Below are 24,942 nucleotides of genomic sequence, written 5' to 3' on the forward strand. Positions count from 1 at the left end.
CCCGATGACCACCACACCACTGACCCTTGGCTGAATCACTTCCCTAATCGTCCCTCATTGACAGTTACTTATGGGGTGTGCCCACTGAGGCACTGACCAATAACTGAGCAGGACAACTAGTGGTTGCTCACTAACAGCTTGCTGCTTGTGGGTGGGGCCCACTGAGGGACTGACCAATGGCTGAGCAGGACAACTAGTGGTTGCTCACTAACAGCTTGCTGCTTGTGGGTGGGGCCCACTGAGGGACTGACCAATGGCTGAGCAGGACAACTAGTGGTTGCTCACTAACAGCTTGCTGCTTGTGGGTGGGGCCCACTGAGGGACTGACCAATAACTGAGCAGGACAACTAGTGGTTGCTCACTAACAGCTTGTTGCTTGTGGGTGGGGCCCACTGAGGGACTGACCAATGGCTGAGCAGGACAACTAGTGGTTGCTCACTAACAGCTTGCTGCTTGTGGGTGGGGCCCACTGAGGGACTGACCAATGGCTGAGCAAGACCTGTTCCCTAATAACGGTGCAGAGTAATGAGGCACAGCAATGGCTACCTTGTGTAAGGGCTGTGCTCATCCTGCTCTGTACCCTATTAATGGTGTCTGAAAAACAAAGCATTATGGGTATGTGTTAATTCATATTCATCTGGTAGTTTCTTTTTATTTTCCTAAGGATGAGGGAGAGGATCTATTGCAGTAGTCAGCAGTTAAAGATACAATACTAGAAGAGAGGAAATCAGTCTTTAATTCAAATTTTCATTTAATCAAGTCAAAACTGAATGATCAGTGGAATTTATTGAATTGGTGAAACAAAATAACCAAAAGATAGTAAATTCTTAGAACTATTATGTTTTGTCCAATTTCACTGAATTATATCTTGATTTCTTTTTTATCATCTATAGTTTTTATCTTAATCAACTCAAACATATCACACAGAAATCTCAAACTGAAGATAACAGGTGCTTTCTTTCAGAGCTGGGTTTTCTGCCCTGGAAAGTAGTTTGCACAACTTAGATGGGATTGAGAAAGACATTGCCCAGAAGAGTCTCCCTGCCCCGACCCCAAATGTGCTTTATGGGGTTCATAAAAATTTCAAATAGTACTGAGCTAGAAGTTGCCCTCACAGCTCTAGTATACTTCTACCACATGAATGTGCCTTTCTGAGTATTAACCAATTATCCCAGGAAGTGAGCGATATGTATAACTACCATTGAGTGTTTTATGCTCATATAATTTTCTAGTAGGTATGATTATTTTTAGTTACTTAGGCCCCAGGTACTGTTATTTGAATCATATCCCACGTGTTTAACATGAAGTGCTGCAATCTAAAATGCACTCATCTCTCAAATATGAGGAAAGTTGGGATAACAGTTGTATTATTATGGGAATTTGATAACAGATTTTTACTAATTCATTTGCATTATACGTAAACTATTTTTAAAACAACACCTGTTCTCTGAACTTCCAGTCACTTAATGAAGTCTGTCCTTTTCTGCTGCACATTGTACAGGTAACATTCTGCAACTGGAGTGATCAAGATACTAGCAAGTCCTGGTGAAAGAGTGAACTTCCCCACAGAAAATATGACTAGCATTTACATTTTTTTATTTGCAATTTTGCTTTTCTCAGTGGCAAAGATCAGGAAAATGGGTTTTTACGTGATTTTAGCCTAGGGCCTTCCTCTGACATTATTCACTCTAATCGAAGGCCTGGGCAATATAAGCTTAAATGTAAGGGATTTGGCCACTTTAATGAACAAGAGGAAAACTCCTAAAAGGAGGTAATCAGGAAAATTGATGATTCAAATGATTTAGAAACAATAGTTGTCAAATTCAAATTATGAGAACCAATTTTTACTTAAAAGCATAATAATCAGCCATAATTAAAATATGCTTGAGCCCTCACTCTATATACATTATTTACACTTCTTGGTTCTCTTCAGGTTTCAGATGTGGGTTAGTGAAGGAAAATGTTAGATGTAAACCCACTTTTCCAATTCCCCAGCCCTCAGCCAGGACTCCATAGTATAGCACAAAACGAAAGCAGAAACCTCCATGGAGAATTGTTTCTCTTAAGCATTTATGATGATGTTGAGCCCTTTGTCTACTTATCTTGATTTTCAGCTTTTATGCTAAGTACACTAAGTATACTAAGCACACTGTACTAAATGGTTCCAATGACAACTGCCTTTCTTTAGCATATCTCAACGTCTGTCGTGTGTCCTTCCATGTTTAGTTGACATTAGTCCTCTCAAGGAGAACAAAGCTAAATAAGGGAAGATGGGTGTCCTTTGGTGTTTTATATTCAAGAGCACAGAATAGTGTTAAAGAAACAATCTGGAAACAATTTTTTTCCTAAAATGTGTATAATTGGCTAGGATATGACTTTTATTCTCTTACTGAAATGAAATGAAAATGTATAGTTTGGAAATAAGGATGAATACATGGCAGCACATTTGACAGGTAATGATGGGCATGTTTGTTACCTAATCTTGAGAACCACAGTTGCCGTTTTAGAGGTATCTGAGAGGTTCCAGACAAAGGGGGATCACCAAATGTCCTCAGGCATTAAGTGTGCTAGACGCCCTAAAATAGGAGAGGAATTTGTAGCAGAAGCTCACGATGAAGAACCACACATTCCGAGCCACCTGAGATCTTGCAATGAGGAGACGCCAGGCGATGAGGAAGAGAGCAGTATTGAAGAGGTAGTGAATATTTCGGAGCCTGGAAACAGACATATATAGTCAAAGTCAACACAGTATCAAATACACAACTATGTTACCTAAGGCATAAATGTATCGTTTCCAGGCTATGACCAGCAAATAATTAAGCGTCCTCAGGTATATGGCACTATCTGATAGTCTTTTGATTTTGATATCTTTCATTTCCACCACATTCCTTCTGAGTAATCATATTTCTACAATATTCCCCTGACTAGTTTCCCTTTCTCATACCTCTCTGCTTTAACCTGTATTATAAACACGGCTAATATAAGCTTTCTTAAATACACTTTGATCATGTTACTGTATATCACAAATCACTGATTCTCGTTTGCTGCTGCTGCTAAGTTGCATCAGTCATGTCTGACTCTGTGCGACCCCATAGACAGCAGCCCACCAGGCTGCTCTGTCCCTGGGATTCTCCAGGCAAGAACACTGGAGTGGGTTGCCATTTCCTTCTCCAATACATGAAAGTGAAAGTGAAGTCGTTCAGTCGTGTCCGACTCTTAGCGACCCCATGAACTGCAGCCTACCAGGCTCCTCCGTCCATGGGGTTCTCTAGGCAAGAGTACTGGAGTGGGTTGCCATTGCCTTCTCCAGATTCGCGTTTACTAGAGGGTAAATTCTAAAGTCTCACCTTGCTTTTCAAGGTTCCTGTCTGTTTGCAATCAACTTTTCCCATCCTGGTCATCTCTGCATTAAAAACCCTTTGCTTCTACCAGAATTATGAAAGACTGCTACAATTCTATGTTCCTTAGGGATTAATTAATTATTGAAAAAAATTTCAGGCAGTCAAAGCTATTGAAGAACAGTTAATTGATTTGCCCATGTTAAATAGTATCCATCAGGTTTCCTGCCTGTTGGGTATTCTTTATATCACATTATGACAGGATATGATAGAAGAAACAAACTTAGATACAAATCTGGCTACTCCGCTTACCATGTACAGCTTGCCCACTCCCTCCTTTGAGCCTAAATAGTTCTTTGATGGAAATGGGATAACAAAAATACTACCTGCCTCATAGAAGTGTGGTGAAGTCTAAATAAACAGTGTATACTAGGATATATAGTATAAAGGCTGGAAAAATATTAACTGCTCTCCTCAAAGTTCATGCCTGGTATAAAATGAGATACACATGCTAAGTACTCAATAAATGCTAACTGTTATACTTACCTTTTTAAGTGTTGCTTTGCTTCTGGGATCCCAGCCATATCCTCTTTCAATAAGTACTTCTTAACTCCTAAAACATAATTTTCAATGTATTCTAACCAGTTCAACTGACGTACATCAAAGTTGAACACCTGAAAGGCAAGAAGAGATTATGGACTGTCAGAATTGCTGAATGATCACTTTGCACATTTGATGAAGTTTCTTTTATATAAATAAGTGACATTCGGTTTGGAAGACTTAGGTGATACCCCTCCAAATGAGATTATTTGAGCTGTTATTTTAAAGGCAGTGATAATATGGATTGCCATGTATAAGAAATATTTAAACATTCAGTTCAATGCAATTGCTCAGTCATGTCCAACTCTTTGCAATCCCATGAACCGTAGCACGCCAGGCCTCCCTGAACATCACCAACTCCCGGAGTTTACCCCAACTCATGTCCATTGAGTCAGTGATGCCAACTAACCATCTCATCCTTTGTTGTTCCCTTCTCCTGCCCTCAATTTCCCAACATCAGGGTCCTTCCAAAAGAGTCAGCTCTTTGCATCAGGTGGCCAAAATATTGGAGTTTCAGCTTCAACATCAGTCCTTCCAATGAAAACCCCGGACTGATTTCCTTTAGGATGGACTGGTTGGATCTCCTTGTAGTCCAAGGGTCTCTCAAGAGTCTTTTCCAACACCACAGCTCAAAAGCATCAATTCTTCAGCACCCAGCTTTCTTTATAGTCCAGCTCTCACAACCAACATGACTACTGGAAAAACCATAGCCTTGACTAGACAGAACTTTGTTGACAAAGTAATTTCTCTGCTTTTTAATGTGCTGTCTAGGTTGGTCATAACTTTCCTTCTAAAGTGTAAGTGTCTTTTAATTTCATGTCTGCAATCACCATCTGCAGTGATTTTGGAGCCCCCCAAAATAAAGTCAGCCACTGTTTCCACATCTGTTTGCCATTAAGTGATGGGACCGGATGCCATGATCTTAGCTTTCTGAATGTTGAGCTTTAAGCCAACTTTTTCACTCTCCTCTTTCACTTTCATCAAGAGGCTTTGTAGTTCCTCTTCACTTTCTGCCATAAGGGTGGTGTCATCTGCATATCTGAGGTTATTGATATTTCTCCTGGCAATCTTGATTCCAGCTTGTGCTTCTTCCAGCCCAGTATTTCTCATGATGTACTATGGCATCTAAGTTAAATAAGCAGGGTGACAATATACAGCCTTGACGTACTCTTTTTCCTATTTGGAACCAGTCTGTTGTTCCATGTCCAGTTCTAACTGTTGCTTCCTGACCTGCATACAGATTTCTCAAGAGGCAGGTTAGGTGGTCTGGTATTCCCATGTCTTTCAGAATTTTTCACAGTTTATTGTGATCCACACAGTCAAGGGCTTTGGCATAGTCAATAAAGCAGAAATAGATGTTTTTTCTGGAACTCTTGCTTTTTTGATGATCCAGCGGATGTTGGCAGTTTGAGCTCTGGTTCCTCTTCCTTTTCTAAAACCACCTTGAACATCTGGAAGTTCATGGTTCATGTATTGCTGAAGCCTGGCTTGGAGAAATTTGAGCATTACTTTACTAGCATGTGAGATGAGTGCAATTGTGTGGTAGTTTGAGCATTCTTTGGCATTGCCTTTCTTTCGGATTAGAATGAAAACTGACCTTTTCCAGTCCTGTGGCCACTGCTGAGTTTTCCAAATTTGCTGGCATATTGAGTGCAGCACTTTCACAGCATCATCTTTCAGGAGTTGAAAGAGCTCAACTGGAATTCCATCACCCCCACTAGCTTTGTTCGTAGTGATGCTTCCTAAGGCCCACTTGACTTCACATACCAGGTTGTCTGGCTCTAGGTGAGTGATCACACCATCATGAATATCTGAGTCTTGATGATCCTTTTTGTATAGTTCTTCTGTGTATTGTTGCCACCTCTTCTTAATATCTTCTGCTTCTGTTAGGTCCATACCATTTCTGTCCTTTATCGAGCCCATCTTTGCATGAAATGTTCCCTTGGTATCTCTAATTTTCTTGAAGACATCTCTAGTCTGTCTCACTCTATTGTTTTCCTCTATTTCTTTGCATTGATCGCTGAGGAAGGCTTTCTTATCTCTCCTTGCTATTCTTTGAAACTCTGCATTCCAATAGGTATATCTTTCCTTTTCTCCTTTTCTTTTTGCTTCTCTTCTTTTCACAGCAATTTTTAAGGCCTCCTCAGACAGCCATTTTGCTTTTCTTTTTCTTGGGGATGGTCTTGATCCTTGTCTCCTGTACAATGTCATGAACCTCCATCCATAGTTCATCAGGCACTCCTGTCTATCAGATTTAGATTTAAACATTGATCAAGGACAAATATTTGGCCTTTAGGCAGTCTTAGAAATTTTAAGGAACTGATATTAATCTGGTGAAACCTAATTTAATTTCAAGTAAAGGAGAATTATTTCTTGAGAGAATAATACATTAGGCACCAAGACAAATTACATATGTTTTTCTTTCCATTAATAAATTTTGCTGTTTTCCCTTGGCCTAGCACCCTTTCCTGAAATATCACTACTTCATTTTGCTGATTAAGATAAACTTTGAGAAGCAATGCCTAAGGACTAACTAATCAGAATTTATATTCTCTATTTGCTTTAGATAGGTTTATCCACTCTGTCTCTTGGTATGCCACTAGATGGAGCCCTTCAGAACCGTTTCGAGTGGAACACGAAGAACACTGGCTATTTCCTCCTCTTAAAGAATGCCTTTTCACGTTGCCACCGAAAATCTTAACAAATTTCCTCCTCAAATGTAGTTACTTAGTAGAATCTTTTAGGGCTTTCGAGGTGGTGATAGGGAACGAAAGAGGATGAGATGGCTGGATGGCACCACCGACTCGATGGACGTGAGTCTGAGTGAACTCCGGGAGTTGGTGATGGACAGGGAGGCCTGGTGTGCTGCAATTCATGGGGTCACAAAGAGTCGGACACGACTGAGTGACTGAACTGAACTGAACTGAGGTGGTGCTAGTGGTAAAGAACCCACCTGCCAAAGCAGGAGACAGAAGAGACACAGGTTCAGTCCTTGGGTTGGGAATATCCCCTGGAGGAGGACACAGCAACCCACTCCAGTATTCTTGCCTAGAGAATCCCATGGACAGAGGAGCCTGGCAGGCTATAGTCCATGGGGTCACAAGCGGTCAGACATGACTTAGCGACTAAACAACAACAAAACCTCCACTAGTACATTTAATATAACAAATATTGTGTCTGACTGCAAGTAATCCTTAGGTTTCCTGGTAGGAAGTAATTTTAGGACTTGCATTTGAATCATGCACTATGAGGCTGGTAGATAGCAGGTGAGGGTATTTATCTAACATTTACTTCTCAACATGACTTGGTTTCTTCTACATGCTGTCAAGTACAAGATAAATGAAGAAACTTACCTTTTTTTTTTTTTAAGGAAATTTAGTGGAAAATGTCAGTCAAGAGACTGAAAACTTTAAAGCTTAATTGAAAACCAAGGATGTGCTCAAGGAACGAATGGAGGAAAAACAAAGCTAGGAACATGTATAAAATACAGTTTTCTATATTTGTGAATTTCAGGACAACCATTTGTGACTGGTTAGAAGCTAATACAGAGAAATAAATAGTACTTATAAAGTAAAAAGTAAAGTGAAGTTGCTCAGTCATGTCCAAATCTTTGCAACCCCATGGACTGTAGCCTACCAGGCTCCTCCGTCTATAGGATTTTCCAGGCAAGAGTACTGGAGTGGGGTGCGTTTTCCTTCTCCAGGAGATCTTCCTGACCCAAGGATCGAACCCAAGGCTTCCGAGTTGCAGGCAGACGCTTTACCATCTGAGCCACCAGGAAGCCCAAATAGTACTTACACTAAACAATTTAAAGTATAGGCCTGTCTTGAGAAATAAATGTCTGAATGGTCAAAGAGAAATCATTATAGGGAGGAAGAATGACAGTCCTACAGAGAGGGGAATGCTGATGGAGATCTAAGGTGGGCTAGAACGCAGAGGTGGAAGGTTAGCTTTAAAAAGGTAGGAAGAAAGGAACTGTAGCTTTGATGATGCAGAATGATTTTGATTTGACAAGAACAGTGGATGAGAGTGTTGCTGAGCCATAAAATTATTGTTTTTCATTGAAGGCATATGTTTGGGAGGGAAAGACAGAGGAACTGAGGATTTGTTGAAAAGAGAAGGAAATGGCAACCCACTCCAGTACTCTTGCCTAGAAAATCCCGTGAATGGAGGAGCCTGGTACAGGCTACTGTCCATGGGGTTGCAAAGAGTCGGGCACAACTGAGTGACTTGACTTCACTTTCACTCACCAAAGGTGAACAAAGGAGTGAAACAGAGTTTATGAGACCTGACTGCAGAATAGCAGGGAGAAGCTGACCAAAGGCTAAGAAACTAGATCTCGTATGTTAAACTTGTGTCCTGCCATTGTGTTGATAGCATTCACTGAGTTTGTTAGCCCAAAAAGAAAAAAAATTCTGTGTATATAAAACTGCCTTTATTCATCAGCTCTCCAAGTCAAATAGTTCTAAATTCCGAGTGGGGAAGGCTTTCCCGTTGCTTGTCAGGAGCGTACTCACTCTCTGGTCTTCGGGACTCAGCGCGGACATCAGCATTTCAGTGTTGTATGTGCTCCATTCCCAGCTCCGGTTGATGAAATACTCCACCATGGAAAGGGTTCTTAAAAGCCGATTCATGAGCTTTGTCATCCTGAGGTAAAGATCACATAGGAGCAAATATCAATGCACCACAGATGGTGGCTTTCCTGCTACTGCATAGGGATATATGACAAATTAGGTCTGAAAAATATAAAAGTTATTTCTTCCCACTTTTCCCTCAGTTCCTCATTAAAATTCTTATTCTTTTTTCTCTTCCACATTAACCCTCTGTTGAAAGAAGGGATGCAGCTGAACCTAAAGGAGCTTGTTATAGCAGGCATTTTAATACCACTAAGCTACTTCTCTGTCTCTTTCCTACCATCTCTTTTTCAAGAGTTGCAAGTATTTTAAAAGCTGAGCAACATATCCACCCCCAATGACATACTCTTCGTTCTTGGAATTCTGAGGTAGACAAGAAGAAAACTTATTTCTCTTCTTTAACGTATGTTCTTGGATTTTTTTTTTTAATTTATTGATTTGCGGTTTCAAACCTGAAACTCTGGGCAGAAGTGGTGACTATATTAGCATCTGGTGAACCAAAAACAGCTCTTAATGCAGATTGAAGGGGAAAATATATTTTATTTGTTAATAATCTACTCAGGCACAGTGCTGATAACATTTAAAAAAATACTGTCTCCACTAATACCTGTAACATCCTTGTTAGGTAGGTTTGTGTTTTTATGAACAGGTAAAGTTAGCTTAGAAAAGATTGAGTAGCCATGATAATATCATGTGCCAAAGCCAAAATTCCACCCAGTTTTGATGGACTTCAAAAAGTCTTTGCTTTCGCAAATGGGACCCCCTGGATCTCATTACTTTAAATGGATCATATCTTTTAACACCGTGGTGAGGACCTGCTATTTGAACTTCCCAATTTTGTAACAATTTACATTTTTAAAAAACATGCTTTCTTAATTTGTAGAGTATGATTCCATGAGGTAGTCAGGGTCTATATTGTTTATCTTCATTTTGCAGAAGGATTAATAGGTACACGGTCACATAGTTGATGCTCAAACCTAGATTTTCTGGCTACAAATCATATCTGGTCTAAAGATCATTTGATTTTTATCTTAACCAGTTAGGCTAATCTTGGTAACAGTGACTACTATAGTTGACCCCATAATGACTTATGATGCTATTTTGGGAATTTGGTCTTATTTCTGGTCAAATCCTCATGTCCATATCCCTAATGACTCATGAGGTACTTCTCTTATTGTATTATGGGAAATTCTTAAGCAAGGCTGTAGAATCATTATTCCCTAATTCAAGCATCATAATAGGGTTCCATTTGCTATTGTTATCTAACATCTTGGCTGTAGACTGAATATTTACATCCCCCTGCAATTCACATGTTGAAACTTATTCCTCCTAATGTGGTATTATTGGAGAAGGAGACTTTAGCAGATGGGGAAAGCTCTTATAAAAGAGACCCCAGAAAGCTCCCTTGGCCCTGCCAGCCTGTGAGGACACAGAGAACATAGGCTGTCAGAAACCAGGAAGTGGGCCCTGTAGATGCTGGATCCACCAGCACCTTGATTGTAGGCTTTCTAGTCTCCAGTTCTATAAGAAATAAATCTATTGTTTAGAAGCCACATAGTCGATGATATTCTGTTACAGCAGTCCAAATTTACAATCTTTATTCATTTTACAACTCTGAAGTAATTGATATGATTTCAATAATTTACTTTTAAAAAATAATCATTGTACAAGTGATTATTCAATGTATACAATGGTGTATCATTGTATGTACAAGACTGTATCAGCAAAATAGTATTTTTTTAGAAAGAAAGAGTACACTTATTATTTTCATGTAGTGAAGATCTTATTAATGCATACAATGTGAAAGCTATAAAGGAAAAATGATTCATGTTATCATATAAAATTTTTCTTTGGTAATAATGGTGATTACTATATTCTATGCACTCTGATGTAAAATCCTGTAAAATAGGTATGATTACAATCTCTTTTCAACAAGTTAGTATTTAGAAAAGTTAAGTAATTTAGGGCTCATATGGATAAATTAGTGAAAGCCAGGATTTAAGTCTGTAAGTCTGACCAAACTCCATGCTCTTAAGACTTGCATTATATGTAGTTTCCCTTGTATTAAAAAAAAACTTCATAACCAGAGCTACAGGATAAGAAACTGACTTCAAGAAAACACATTAATTATATATTTACACATATATACATACACATACCACTTCCATAATAAGTACAACCCAACAGAAAAATAGAAATGTTGTTGATTAGTTGCTACAACATGTCCAACTCTTATGACCCAGTGGAGTGTAGCCTGCTAGGCTCCTCTGTCCATGGGATTTCCCAGGCAAGAATACTGGAGTGGGTTGCCATTCCCTTCCCCAGGAGATCTTCCTGACTCAGGGACTGAACCCACATCTCCTGCATTGGCAGGCAGATTCTTTACCCCTGAGCCATGAGAGAAGCCCCTAAATAAACACACTGAGAGAGAATTCCCCCTTTAAAAACTATATATTTACACATATAAACATATACACACAGCCTCCATAAATTAATAAGTAAAATCAAATAGAAAAATAGAAATATTATTAACCATAAAAAAGAATGAAATAATGCTGTTGCAGCAACTTGAATGGACATAGAGATTATCATACTAAGCAAGTAATTAAGACAGAGAAAGACAAATATCATATGATATAACTTAAATGTAGAATCTAAAAAGAATGATATGAATGAATCTATTGTGAAACAGAAACAGGATCACATAGAAAACAAACTTATGGTTCCCAAAGGGGAAAGCAGGGAGGGATAAACTTAGAATTTGATATTAACAGATACACATTACTATATATAAAATAAGTAATAAGGGCCTGTATATATATATATATATATATATATATATATATATATATATATATGAATCACTGCTGTACATCTGAACATTGTAAATAAATTATATTTCAATAAAAAAATTAAAAAGTAGGTGAGAAATAGAAGCAGGCAACTCATAACAGAGAAAACATGAATGTCCAATAAACAAATGAAAGCCCAGCCCCTCCATCAATCAAGGAAAATGCAAATCAAAGTGACAGAGATGCTATTTCTTGTCATTAGCTTAACAATTCAAAATATTGATTTTTGCAAAGTATTAATGAGAGTGAGAAAGAACAGATTTATACTTTCACATGCTGTTGTGATAGTGTATAAACTGACAGAGGCTGCCTTTAAGGCAACCTGGTAGCAGTCATAATATCCATGTTGAGTGTACCCTCCAGTCTAGCAAGCCTACACCTCAGCATCCTCTACAGACCCAAAGGCACATTCTGTAAGGACGCATGTGCACTGACACTTGTCCCATTGTTCTTAATGGGGGTGAAAAAGATAGCACTAGCAGAATGACTTGGATTTTCATGGAATACAAGTGAAAAAGAAAGTATGTAGGATTGATTTAAACATACATAGAGACACACCTTACCTCAAAGCAAAACCATACATATGGTTGTAAATGCATAAGTGATTACACACAAACACACTTGGGGAAGGAGAGAGTCCAGAAGGATTCTAGCACTTTCTACCATAAAGATTATTCTTAAGATTCCTATAACCAAATGAATAATCATTTCCCATGAATATTACAATTAAACTTCTTACAAACAAAATACATAAAGATTTTTACTGGCCTTGTTCCTCCTGTGTTTTTCTTTTCTACTTACTGAACTTTGCTCTTCATCCAGGTCTCCTTCCAACCCTGATATATTTTAAAGGCTTCAGTGTTGATGGCAGCAGTGTTTGGTTTTCCTTCTTTTCCCATCTTTATTTAATAAGCCCCTTATAAAAATATTTTTCCACAAACATAGTGTCCCCCTTTTCACCTTACTCATGAAGAAACTGACAATGAGTTATGAACTCTAAGGAAGATCTCTGAAAGTGTGGATAAACTCTACATTGCCTAAGCATCACTCATTTGCTCTACTAATAAGAATGGAAATAAACACACTGAGAATATCTCCTTTAAAAGAGGCTAACATCATGCTTCTGACGGCAGGAATTACACACAAAGTATTATTCAAGTGAGACCAGAGTAGAAAGGGCCATGCCCTAAGTCACCCAGCATCAACACCCTGACACTCCACTTTGCTCCCTCTACTCTCTCCACTCATCTCCACGTGGCAGTCAGTCCAGTTCAGATTTCTCCATATCTTTCCTCTGTCTCTTCCTCTGAGCCTACTTAAAATTCTTCCTCTAACTTGCATTTCCTCATCTGTAACACTGGGATGAGAATACCCTCCTTGGGTTGTTGTGAGAATTAAAATGAGCTTGTCATGCATCACCCCTTGTGTGTATGTGAGGCTGTTCCCATTGTAGTACATTGTAAGATTAACTGTCCTGCTAAATCACTGAGTTCACATCCAACTCTTTGTGATCCTATGGATTATTGTAGCCCGTCAAGCTCTCCTGTCCACAGGATTCTCCAGGCAAGAATACTGGAGTGGGTTGCCATACCCTCCTCCAAGGGAAATTCCCGACCCGGGGATTGAATCTAACAATTTACAAACTCCCAGATACAGACTCTCAGTTACTTTTCTTTTTAGGTGATTGATTACCTGCTGAATTCATCAAGCAAGTTCCTTAACATTAAGGTAGGGTCCCCTTGGGGTTCCCACTACTACTGCTTTGATTGTCCCTCTATAGAGATAAAATCATAACTATATAGAGATATAGTTAACTCCCTTAGAGATATAGTCATAACTGTGATTCAGTTGTCACTTTGATCCGTAGGAGATGGGAAGGCAAAGGACTGGAGTCCTTAACTTTCATGCAGAGACCCTCCTAAAGCTATTGTCTCCGTTACTCACCTGGGCTTCCTTCCTGTGAGACGAAGATAGAAGTCATAGATGATGGCAGGGGCCCGGTGACTGACAGCATTCCAGTAATGGGTTGTGATGTTGTTGGTTGTGAAGTCAGCGTTTGGCCTCCTGAAAGCTCTCTCAAATGGGATTTTTTCAAAGGTTGCTAAGACTTGGAGTCCTGGAGAGGGGGTGAGAGTGGGGGAGATTAAGTGCTAAGTCCAGGAGCATTGTAAATGCCACCCATTGTGGTGGATGGTATTTGCAATGGGTCAAAACAATTAATAGTAAGGGTTTGTTGTGTAGAGTCAAGAATAGTACTAAGAATTTTATACCAGGCAAGTGGTCATCTGCAAATTTAAACAATGTAAATTGGTTGAGAATTGAATCCTTCACTTGAAACCTTTACCCTAAAACAACTTCTTGGGAAAATAGTTTTAGTCAATACTAAAATTTCAATTCAATTTCAAGGTTATCTAGTCTATTCAGAAAGCCCAAGACAGAGCCTGGGGGTGTTATTTCTTTGGTTTACTTGCAGAACAATCAGGAAAGTTTCTTAACATTTTACTTAAAGTTTTATAAAGATCTATGTAAAAGAGAGACTATAAAATTAGGATTCCTTCATGTTGGTTCATTTTAAATACCAGTCTTTTACTTGTTTGGTGTTTCTACTATTCTGGCAATATGTCAGACTCAATTGTTTTACTCTTGTCTCCAGAGTTTTCTTAAATAATAATCTTAAAAAGTATATCATTACTTATATAAAACATGGTTTAAAGCTTTTTATGTACATCTGTAAATCAAATACTTCTTTTCAAAAGGTAGTCATTCTTTTGAACTTACTTTTGATTTATGTAGAATTTTCAAAGTTGCCTAAGTTCATTACTCAGTTATGATGAAGTTGTCAATTATGATGATAATATGGTTACTGTCCTCTGTAAAAGATACTACCTGGAAATCTGTATGAAAAATATATACCCCATACAGAAAAGATTATCCAGAAACATCTGATCCTGGGTCTTTTCCTCCCAGAGAGATTCATGTTGACTTTCCTAGTGGGGTGATCATTACATGTTCATACCCCTCATTTACTTCTATGTCTGGCTCCCGCTCCCCATGTGCAATGAATAAATCATTTACCCTCTCTGGGCTTTGTGTGTAAAATAAAGTGAAAACACTAGACTATTTTTTAAAGAATTTAATTTTTACTGTACCATAGTTTCATTTCGAAAATACAAAGTTTTTAATGGTTTTGTGAATGAAAGGCTTTCCTCTAAATTTTATCCTTCTTGTTGAGTGTTAAAGTTAGTACATGGCAAATTGAAAGCTAGATTTCTAATTTTAAGAAATTAGATATGCAACAAAGGTTTACTGTATAGCACAGGGAACTATAGTCAATATCTTGTAATAACTATAATGGAAAATAATTTGAAAATAATATCTGTGTTTATGTATAACTGAATCATCTTGCTGTGTACCGGAAACACTGTAAGTCAGCTATAGTTGAATAATATATATATAAATAAAGAAAAAAGTTAGTAAGTGGCTATGTAACATGGAACAAGCTGCAGTGATTTGATTGTCTGACTTTCACTGATTCAGAAATTTCTGTCAAAGCAAAGTTTAAGAGCAGAATGATATCTATCTATTTACCTATCTATCTGAATCACTTTGCAGTATACATGAAATTAATACAACACTGTAAATAAGTCTACTTCAATTTAAAAACAAGGAAAAGAGAGAAAAAGCAGAATGAGAGTTTTATATGTACCATAATCAAAAGAAGTAAGCACACTAGATTATTTTTAAGATCACTTTCAACTATTACATTGTGTATGTCCATAAAATAGACAGAATTTTCAGCAAGGAAGAAGACTATTTTGAATCCTAGGTATGGATTTACATGTAGCATCTTTTGATTTAAGAATTTAAGTATCTTGGTTACTTCTACTAATGCTCTTTGTATGAATGATACCTTAATTCTGTTACTCAGATAGAGATTTATTTTTATTTCCAGAATTATTTCGCTATATGATCTAAATAACTGGATATGATGGTAATAGATAATTCATTTTACTTTTACTGAAATAATAACTTTGCAAATAGAATAGCACAGTGGAATGCTCTGAATTGGAGATAAGATTCTAACAAATTAAGCACATTTAATTTTTTTCAACATCTAGTAGCTAAACAGCAATTAGATGATCTAAAAGTTTCAGATATTTGTAAGAAAATCAGAAGCAGAGTACAAGATTGGTTAGCTAATTTTCTGTCATATGTAGAATTAATTCTAATTCAATTCAACAGGCTGCTTTCAAGGTTACACTATGGCTGACTGCCTAAATTAATAAAGAGTATCACTGACTCAATGACACCAGTTAGTATCATTGGACTTTTCTAAATCTACTTGGCCATTAATCATGGCACATTCTCAGTGATATGTCCAGGGGGACGAGGGCTGTGTGCGTGAGCACAGTGGCTCAGGAGAAGTATTTTATCACTGATATTGCTTATGATTACTGACTTTGGCTTGACTTCATTTGTTTTTTAAATCTCTATAGCCCTTATTGCAATGGAGCCCTTATTGCTCACAATCATGCCGCTGTTTCACTGGTCCCTTTCTTTGAGATACCACAGTGCATTCTAATTAACTACACATTTACGATTTGCAATTAATTTTCTGGCTTAACCTGTGTTTTGTCTTTTCCCCCATTAGACTCAAAGCTCCATGACATTTTGTTTTTCCCTGTGGCAGATGCTAATTGCGAATGAGCATTCTCTAATGGTTCCTTAGGTACCTTGCTATAGGCACTTACCCATTTTGCCCCAATTACAGGGATTGAGGTTGCCAGATGTACAGTGGTAGACCAATGTCGACTTAGGTCTGAAAAACAAAAGTTAGGTAAATACAAGAAAATGGAGAACTAATGAAAGAAAGATAGAGAAAATAACACTTAAACAATTTTTTTTTTCCAATAATTCCCATCACTAATGCATTCTTAGGTGGCTCAGGTGGCTCAGAATCCTCCTAAGATATGGTAGACCGGGATTCAATCCCTGGGTTGGGAAGATCCCCTGGAGGAGGGCATGGCAATCCCCTCCAGTATTCTTGCCTGGAGAATCCCCATGGACAGAGGAGCCTGGCGGGCTACAGTCCCTGGGGTCACAAAGAGTTGGGCACGACTGAGCGACTAAGCACAGCCTGACGCTCAAGGCACTCCACACACCACTTTCATCTTTTGTTCCTTCTTTGGGTTAAAAACAAAATGGAAAACTAGGAAAAGTGCAAGTGTGTGTGTGTGTGTGTACATGTGTATGAAGAACAAAATCCCATAGGCTGACATATTTATGGAGCAAATGGAGGCAGCATGATGATGACAAAGCAAATTGTATTTCTAATTTCTTGACGTCTTTACTGGGCAAAAATATGGGCTATGATTTTTCCTAAATCCAATGAAGCGCTGTTGGATTGGACAACATCTAAATATCTAACTTCAAGTAATTAATAAAAGTTTTGTTTATTAACAAAGTTAAATATACAAACAACCTATTATTTTTCTTTGTACTAAAAATACCTCTGTCACACACACACGGTGATCTGAACTTTTGACTTTTATTAGGAACTGAGAAATGAAGAAAAATATGCTCTCATTTCATCTACTTTTATCTTCTTTGCCTTAAAAAAGGAAGCTGCATTTTAGGTTGCTGAATAGAAAGAAAAGCTTTTCAATTATTGAGAATTTCATGGTTAAATGATTTGAAGAATTTATTATTTTATGATCAACCAAGTACTAACTGGTATTTATAACACAACTCGATGCCTATATTATGATGTAATTAGAACTCTGTGAAATATTCAAACAGATACCCTCTCACATTTGGGGTCTTCTTCAGTAAAATTCATATATTTTGAATAGGTGCCCAACATAGTTACCCTCCTCCTCATCAAATCTTTGAAAGCCAGTTTAAGTATCCACTCCACACCTGTGAACTGCCGTGTACCATCCTACAGCCAAAGTGAGATTGACCACTGTGTCTGCTGGAATCAAATCTGCCACAGCCATCGGAGTAGCTCTTATGGACCGAAGAAACCCTTTCCCAGCCTGCACAGAAAAAAGGACATAAATTATTGAACCAGGCGTTATGTAACAGCTGGGGCTAAAGTATATATCAGACAGATAGTATCAATGCTGGTAGTAATAATAACTAACACTGATTCACTGCTTGCTAGGTTAATGTGCCAAGACTGACTGCTCTCAGGCCATCCAACCTCCCCATCCAAGTTCAAGTGCCAACATCTCCAAGAACCACCAGTGATCCTCAGGTTCCTCTTCAGAGTGAAATTCCTCAAGCTTGTGAGGAGTTTAATGTATTTAGCTAATTAATAAACACCAAGAATAAAAGAAAAAACAAGAATAAGATTTAATATCTTAAAAATTAATTCATAAGATATTCTAAGAATTAACTTTTCCCAAATTTCCCATTAATTTAACTTACCATTTCTTAAATGTTGTCATTTTTAGCTAGAGTCTACTAGTTTACAAGAAATAGTAGGAACTAGGAGTTTAAGAAACACCTTTTTAAACTGATAAAATCCCACTGCTTAACAAAAACTTTTTATTACTTGTGGAAAAGGCCACCGTTATTTACTTTTTGTTCAGCATCTTTGTTTACCTCACAGATCACTGATGCTATATAGATGCAAGAATTGGGAATTGTTCATGTTGATAAATGCCATGTCAATAAACAAAGGAGCCAGTTTACTGACTTTTTGAAGTAATTGATTATTTACACCCTGCATGTTTCTGACATCAATTTGCAGTGGTCAGCACTTTCTTATATTCCTAATTTCTGTCTTCTTGTAACTGATTAACTTGGACAAGTGTGCTTGCTAAGTCGTTTCAGTCGAGTCCGACTCTTTGCAACCCTATAGACTATAGCCCACCAGGCTCCTCTGTCCATGGGATTCCTCCAGGCAAAAATACTGTAGTGGGTTACCATGCCCTCCTCCTGTCCTTCAGAATATGGAAATCAACTTGGAAAATTTTAGAAAATCTGAATACATGTGCAGCTTTGCTAACAGTGTAATAAAACTCACTCTGGTATCATGTTAAAATAGCTATGTTCTAAGTTACTGAACACTCACTTCCAACTAAGCCTCAAGAGTTGAAGGCAGGTAGGGAACAGAAAGAGAAAGAAATCAGAAAGAAGTTCATTGTCACTATCTTTGACAAGTAGTCATAATTCACTGTCTTTTATTTGTATTTAGTTCATGTTGGATCTAGTTCTGTGAAGAACAGAGGCACAGTCTGAAACATGAGATCCCAAACAAAATTTAAACTCATTTAAAGAGATGAAATCCATTTCAGTGTCCGAAAGAGAAGAGTTGTAGTTCTGAGCCTAAAATGCTTCAGTGTGAACTGGAAAGCTCCGCAGCTCACAGGATCAGTCTTCACTGCAGGGAGATGCACACAAAGGTCTGCTGACCCAGAGGAATGGTTGATATATCTCCTTGTCTGTGAGAGGATTAGTGTTGAAAAGTGTTTCCTATAGTCATCAGTTTTTATATTTGAAAAACTTCCTCCAATTGGTAGTTTTCTTTCTTAGGTATATTGAGAAATAGATATTGATATATTTATGCATTTATATACTTTCTATCCAAATGCACATAAATTTAATAATCTTTGGGGATATGAGTTTTATCACATCCCTAATTCTAGCTATGGTTAAAGAGAGAAAAGAAGGAAATACCCCCATCTTGTGTTAACTAAGCATGGTACTAGAGGCTCAAAATTCTATCCAAAAATAAAATTCCTAAGTGGCAATTGAAGATATCACAGTACTTCTATTTTCCTGATAATGATATTGACAGATAATTAATTTCATTCTGCCTCTATTTTTCAATCAGCAAAACTGAAATAATTTGCATCAATTGTAGTGAGTAAAGGAATGCTTATGGTCTTGCATCAGTAAAGCTAAGCCAATACTAGCATTTCGTTACTGTCCCTCCACTACATTTGAAGTAATTGTTTCCACACCGTTATACATACCGCAATAATGAGCCCACTAGGTCCATTTAAGTTATCAACCCAACCCTAAAAAGAGAAAAGGGAAAAGATCTCTAGTTGGTTCCACATGTCAGAAAATCACAGTACCTTTGGAATATCTGCAGTCTGATCTTAAACTCCAAACAAGAACAATGAAACTCCAGCCGATAAACTGTCTAGTCCACTATTTCCAAAATTGCAAACAGAGATCAGTGAGAAAGCACTGGATATTTTTGCACTTGGTTTGTGGAAGAATTAAAATTCTGCCAGCATTTATTTCATAGCAGGAATCAAGAATAGTTTCAAGCTGTCTATGACATCTTAGGAGCTAAATTGGATCTCATCTTAATATCATAATCTGCTAATCAATTCATTTTCCTCACTTGGGCCTGATTTTAACTTCTCAGGGGAACATTTCAAACGTAGTTTGCATAAAATTGACTCTTACTTGACAATGGTAAGAATCATAGCATCTTTCATTCATTCTATCTCAAGATCAACTTGTATTAGCTTGCTATAGATGGTAGAGAAAATATTGTCTTTAGGAGCAGTTAGAGAAAAACGTCTTTATGAGTTTGTCTCCTAAGCCCAAAGCAAGTCAGTTGACCTCATTATGTCTATCTTTGAAAGTCAAAATGTATAAGATGGGCAAGGAGAGAGAACTTGAAGGGATTAATATTAGTTGAGCCTTTTATTAGGGACCAGGCACTGCAGTAGACATACCACTACACTGTTTCATTTCATCAACCTTCCACAATGGGTGTGGTTAGCCCAGTTTTACATATGAGACAACTAATATGTAAAAGGTTGCATGTCAATAAGTAATGGAGCTTGAATTTATCTGGTACAAAAACTTTACAGAATTGCTTCAAAAAAAGATGGCATAATTCAAAGTACTTTCAAAAAGATACAGAAGTAGACGCAGATAAAAATCATTATTCCTAAACTGAGGACTTTCTCTGAGCTTTGCTGTTCCTATTTACCCTGGCAATTTGTTAATGTTATCAACTTGGCCAGCAGGAACATTCTTGTATATTTAAACTATTGCGGAGAAGCCAAGAAATAAAGTTATTTCCCATGGGAATTTTGAGACTAGAGTTATTGAGAAACTAACTGAAGACTCCACCCAACTCTAGGACGGTCAGTGTAACATCAGAGGAGCCCGCTGGTGAGTAAATCCTGAAACAAACGTGCACTTTGGTCCTTACATTTGCTGTACTCAGCTATCTATACTGGAAAAAAAAAAAAAAAAAAAAAAACAGACATCAGAGAGTAATTGGACAGGAGAGATGCTGGTTCAGAAGCAAAGCATGGAATCCAGGCAAGTGGGCTTACTGGGAAGGGCTCCTGCCAGGTTGCTCCCACGATGGAGGGCCGTATGATGGCAATGTTGAGGTTGCCACCTTCCTGCTGCACCACCACTTCTCCCAAGGCCTTGGTATAGGTGTATGTGTTAGGCCGATCTCCGATCAGCTTGGGTGTGATCTCATCAATAATAGCGTCATCTAACCACCTAAAGGTAGTCAGAGTGAAAAAGAACGTTGTTAGCATGTGTCAGACAACATACCAAAAAGAAACTGTGAGACACGACAAACAGAACTTCCCCGTTCCAGTTTGAGTTCTGAAATTTGGAACCGTCAAAGGACACCAAGGCTTGAGTGTGAACCTATCCACATGATGCAAGATGGATGAGATCTTCCCCACTGCTTAGCCCAACATTACTAGTTGAATCCTATGGCCTTCTGTCTCAATAGATGTATCCAGTTGTTATGCAGTCTGCTGCTTGATTGTGTGTGTGTGCGCATGCACGCTAAGTCACTTCAGTCATGTCCAACTCTTTGTGACCCCATGGACTGCAGCACACTAGGCTCCTCTGTCCATGGGATTCTCCAGACAAGAATACTGGAGTGGGTTGCCATGCCCTCCTCCAGGGGATCTTCCCGACCCAGGGATGGAATCTGTGTCTCATGTCTCCTGCATTGACAGGTGGGTTCTTTACCCCTAGCGCCACCTGGGAAGCTCCCTGCTACTTGATTACATAGAGCTAATTTCTATCTTCAGTTATAGCCTCTCAGAGGGAATGTACCTATCAAGGCACATTCACTGAATGTATTGTGAGTGCCAGTTGGGTGTCCAGCACTGGGCTGGCTGCCTTGGTCATGGGCTTGAGAGGTTGTCATCAGAGGTGTCAGTGGCAGCCCCTCTCATTCACTATTGTCCTATTAGAACCTTGGCACTAATCTTGAAACCTTCAGCTTTGATTTTTGTTTTAAATTCTGCTTAATGCCTTAACTGGAGAAGGCAATGGCACCCCACTCCAGTACTCTTGCTTGGAAAACCCCATGGGTGGAGGAGCCTGGTAGGCTGCAGTCTGTGGGGTCGCGAAGAGTCGGACACGACTGAGCAACTTCACTTTCACTTTTCACTTTCATGCATTGGAGAAGGAAATGGCAACCCACTCCAGTGTTCTTGCCTAGAGAATCCCAGGGACGGGGGAGCCTGGTGAGCTGCTGTCTGTGGGGTCGCACAGAGTCAGGCACGACTGAAGCGACTTAGCAGCAGCAGCAGTAATGCCTTAACAAAGAAAGGCAACTGCATTTATCAGAACTTACAATCTGTCTTAGAACCCACACACTGTATTTTGGAGATCTGGTTAGAGTCTATGCTAATAACTTGTAACCATTTCCAGAGACTTCCAATGAGCTTTAAAGTGCTCTAATAGCTTTAATCGTCTGTCAAGTGGGGTGAGAATAGCACAATGAAGCAACTTTAATACAGTGACTGCTGAACACCTCTACCTGCAAGAAGATCTCTATCATGAATAACTGAGTTACCATGGCACCAACCTAATTTTTTTTTTTAAAAGATGTTAAAATCATTTTGATAATCCCAGAGTCTACCTGGTTTTATCTAAGAGAGCAATGAAATTATTGTTGATTAAATATTGAATGTTTCTCTTAGCTGGCAGATCTATTTGGTGAAACTTTGGATATAATACAGTTTTTAAAAATTAGGTGACATGTTAGTGTGATTTTATAATTAATGTGTTTGGTACATTTATTCCCGTTTTATTGGACCCAACACAATCATATTATTTTGATTGCAAAAAATCTTATTAGAGGTTATTGTTTTCCTCTCATGACAAATTATTGAGTATTTAAGAAGTGCTTAATGCCAAGACATTCAGAAACACAACTCTCAATTTCAATATTGGAGGGGAATGTGAATACTGTCTGTAATGGTCTAGTTTTCCTTGCTTTGCGGCTATTAGTACTGAATATCTTCTAGCTATCAAATGCCTTCTGGTTTACACTGAAAAGAGAAAGGCTGAGAAGGTCTGAGAATTAAAAACAACTCCAAATACTTAGAAAAACAGAAGTTATTTCAATCACATGGTCACTGAGTGTTGGAAGAGAGGGAGGGACAATCTAGGTGCCTCTCTATCTTTCTAATACTGTTACCTTTACCTCATCTTATTTGTGGGTCTGCAGTGGATTAACTGACCTAAGACCATTTTTATTTTCACCTACAAAAACACACAGGTTACAAAAACTAGGTCTGAAGAAATACAGTCCAGTTTTAACAAAGCTGTAAAGAAAACAAGTTTAAGAAAGCATCAGAAGCCAGCAATACCCTCGGATTGTATGTCCCGTGGCTGGTACCACGTGCTATCACTGCTGTTGGTGTGCATGAAAAAGGTAACACTTGGAGGCTTCTCCAAGTTTGGTGAGTTAGCTCATCTTGGAAAATACTAAGAGCACAAGAACACGAAGCAAAAGAAGTTGCAGGGCTCCGTAGATGATCTGCCTTTTCTATTTGTAGCTCCGCCATATTCCACTGTATCATTTTCTCATGTCCTCCACTGGCACTTGTGAAAAATAACAATAATTGCATGTGTTCTAAATTTTCAGGTGATGAGGACAAATAGGAACATTCACAACTACACTTAAAACTATTTGATTAAACAAAATGAGCTAACACATATTTAGTAAAACCTCCAAGAAGCATGTATCTAGAAAGAGGAATAGCAAGAGGAATCACAGTTGGTTTTAAAATGTCTTTTCTAATATAGCCAAACAGATCATATCTCACCCTGCCATTTCTTCAGTTCAAAGAGATTAATGTGACATTCATTGGTTAAGTGATGCCCTTTTCAGGACCTAAAATCAGTTCATGTTCTCCTTTATCAAAATTTGATTTGGAGCTGTTGCTTATCTTTAAACTAGTAAATAAATTGGCATGAAAAAAGGACGCTATATATTTAACTACATCAAACAATTAAAAAATGCACAAAGTTTTCCTTTCAAAAAAAAAAAAAAAGACACTATATAAACCAAAGCACATTTCTGAAACTAAGTCAAAGCACTTTGGGATACTCAAGATGTCTGAACTCATGGGCTCCAAATTCTAAACTTCTACTTATATAGCTTTAAAAGAGGCAAAGTCACACACAGACATACATACATACATAATACAGACAATTTCCTCTAAATATTACTATCTTTTTTGGTTTGAAACTTATTTATTCAACTTTTTATATCATTATTTTCATAATTTTTGTATTTACTGAATGAAATAGCAAGAGGAATATATATTTTCCCTCAATTTTCCTGTGCACCAAACAGGGCCAACCTAGTAGTGTATCAAGAAAAGCTTTCTGGAGAGTAAGTACTGGACATCCTACCCCAAGGTAAGCTTTGCTGTCTTTTCTCTGACCTGGAGTATGTTTGTCCCTTGATTACTGCAATTATCATGCTATATGTTTTTGCTTGGGCTTCCCAGGGTAAAGAGTCCACCTACCAAAGCAAGAAACGAGGATTCAATTCCTAGGTGGGGAATATTCCTTGGAGAAGGAAATGGCGACCCACTCCAGTATTCTTGCCTGGAAAATTCCATGGACAGAGGAACCTGTACATTCCATAGGGTCACAAAGAGTTGGACATAACTGAGCAACTGAACACAAAAGTTCTTGCTCATGTCTGTTTCCCCACTTCACAATGAGTCCAGGAGTGCAAGGATTATATTTTTTTAATCTCTGTGTCCAATCATCTTATTCTCCCCAGAAACCAGCTAACTTTGTGTTCTTTCACAAGACAGTCATGATTGGCCAGTGCTGTCCAAAGTTTGGGAAGCTGAGATGGACAATGGTAGGAGAGAATGGGTGAACTCTGAAGGAGGTGGGGTTGTGGGGAGACTGTGGAATGTTACAGAGGGGATGTCTTTGAGGAAATGAAGGAAAACTGGAACTTAAGGTATCTGGTGGCACTGGTGAAAAGTGCTGAAAAGTGGAAAGGCTAAAGGTTTGCCAACTTCAATTGGGCGGTGACTTCAGAGTAAATTTGACTGGCTTCAAAGTAAAGTTGAACCATTTCTTGGGGAGAAGGGTATATCTGAGCCTAATGCTTGTGGTGACTTGGCCTCTGTATTACCCTATAGACTTTTATTGAGCATATATTCTGGTTCCAGTGACCTGACAACATGGAAATTATTCAGCTTATTTAAGAACAATTTAACCCTGCTCTCATTCATGTTGAAG

The 24,942-nt window shown here is 38.3% G+C and overlaps 1 protein-coding gene across 2 annotated transcripts in view; it reads right to left on the bottom strand.

The window, feature by feature from the left end:
- Nucleotides 1-767: 767 nt before the first annotated feature.
- The window catches only part of FAR2 (fatty acyl-CoA reductase 2), a 176,447-nt gene continuing 152,272 nt past the window's right edge, over nucleotides 768-24,942 (bottom strand). For both annotated transcript variants that reach the window (XM_069585454.1, XM_069585455.1), the window contains exons 5-12: nucleotides 20,742-20,919; nucleotides 19,410-19,454; nucleotides 17,344-17,462; nucleotides 16,176-16,243; nucleotides 13,369-13,540; nucleotides 8,456-8,585; nucleotides 3,885-4,012; nucleotides 768-2,714 (exon numbers count right to left, since the gene is read on the bottom strand). In XM_069585454.1, coding sequence (XP_069441555.1) covers nucleotides 2,552-2,714; nucleotides 3,885-4,012; nucleotides 8,456-8,585; nucleotides 13,369-13,540; nucleotides 16,176-16,243; nucleotides 17,344-17,462; nucleotides 19,410-19,454; nucleotides 20,742-20,919 — 1,003 coding nt within the window. In that variant the 3' untranslated portion in view covers nucleotides 768-2,551. The remainder of the gene's footprint in view (nucleotides 2,715-3,884; nucleotides 4,013-8,455; nucleotides 8,586-13,368; nucleotides 13,541-16,175; nucleotides 16,244-17,343; nucleotides 17,463-19,409; nucleotides 19,455-20,741; nucleotides 20,920-24,942) is intronic.

The sequence above is a fragment of the Ovis canadensis genome, chromosome 3, assembly GCF_042477335.2.
Source record: "Ovis canadensis isolate MfBH-ARS-UI-01 breed Bighorn chromosome 3, ARS-UI_OviCan_v2, whole genome shotgun sequence".
Lineage (NCBI taxonomy): Eukaryota > Metazoa > Chordata > Mammalia > Artiodactyla > Bovidae > Ovis > Ovis canadensis.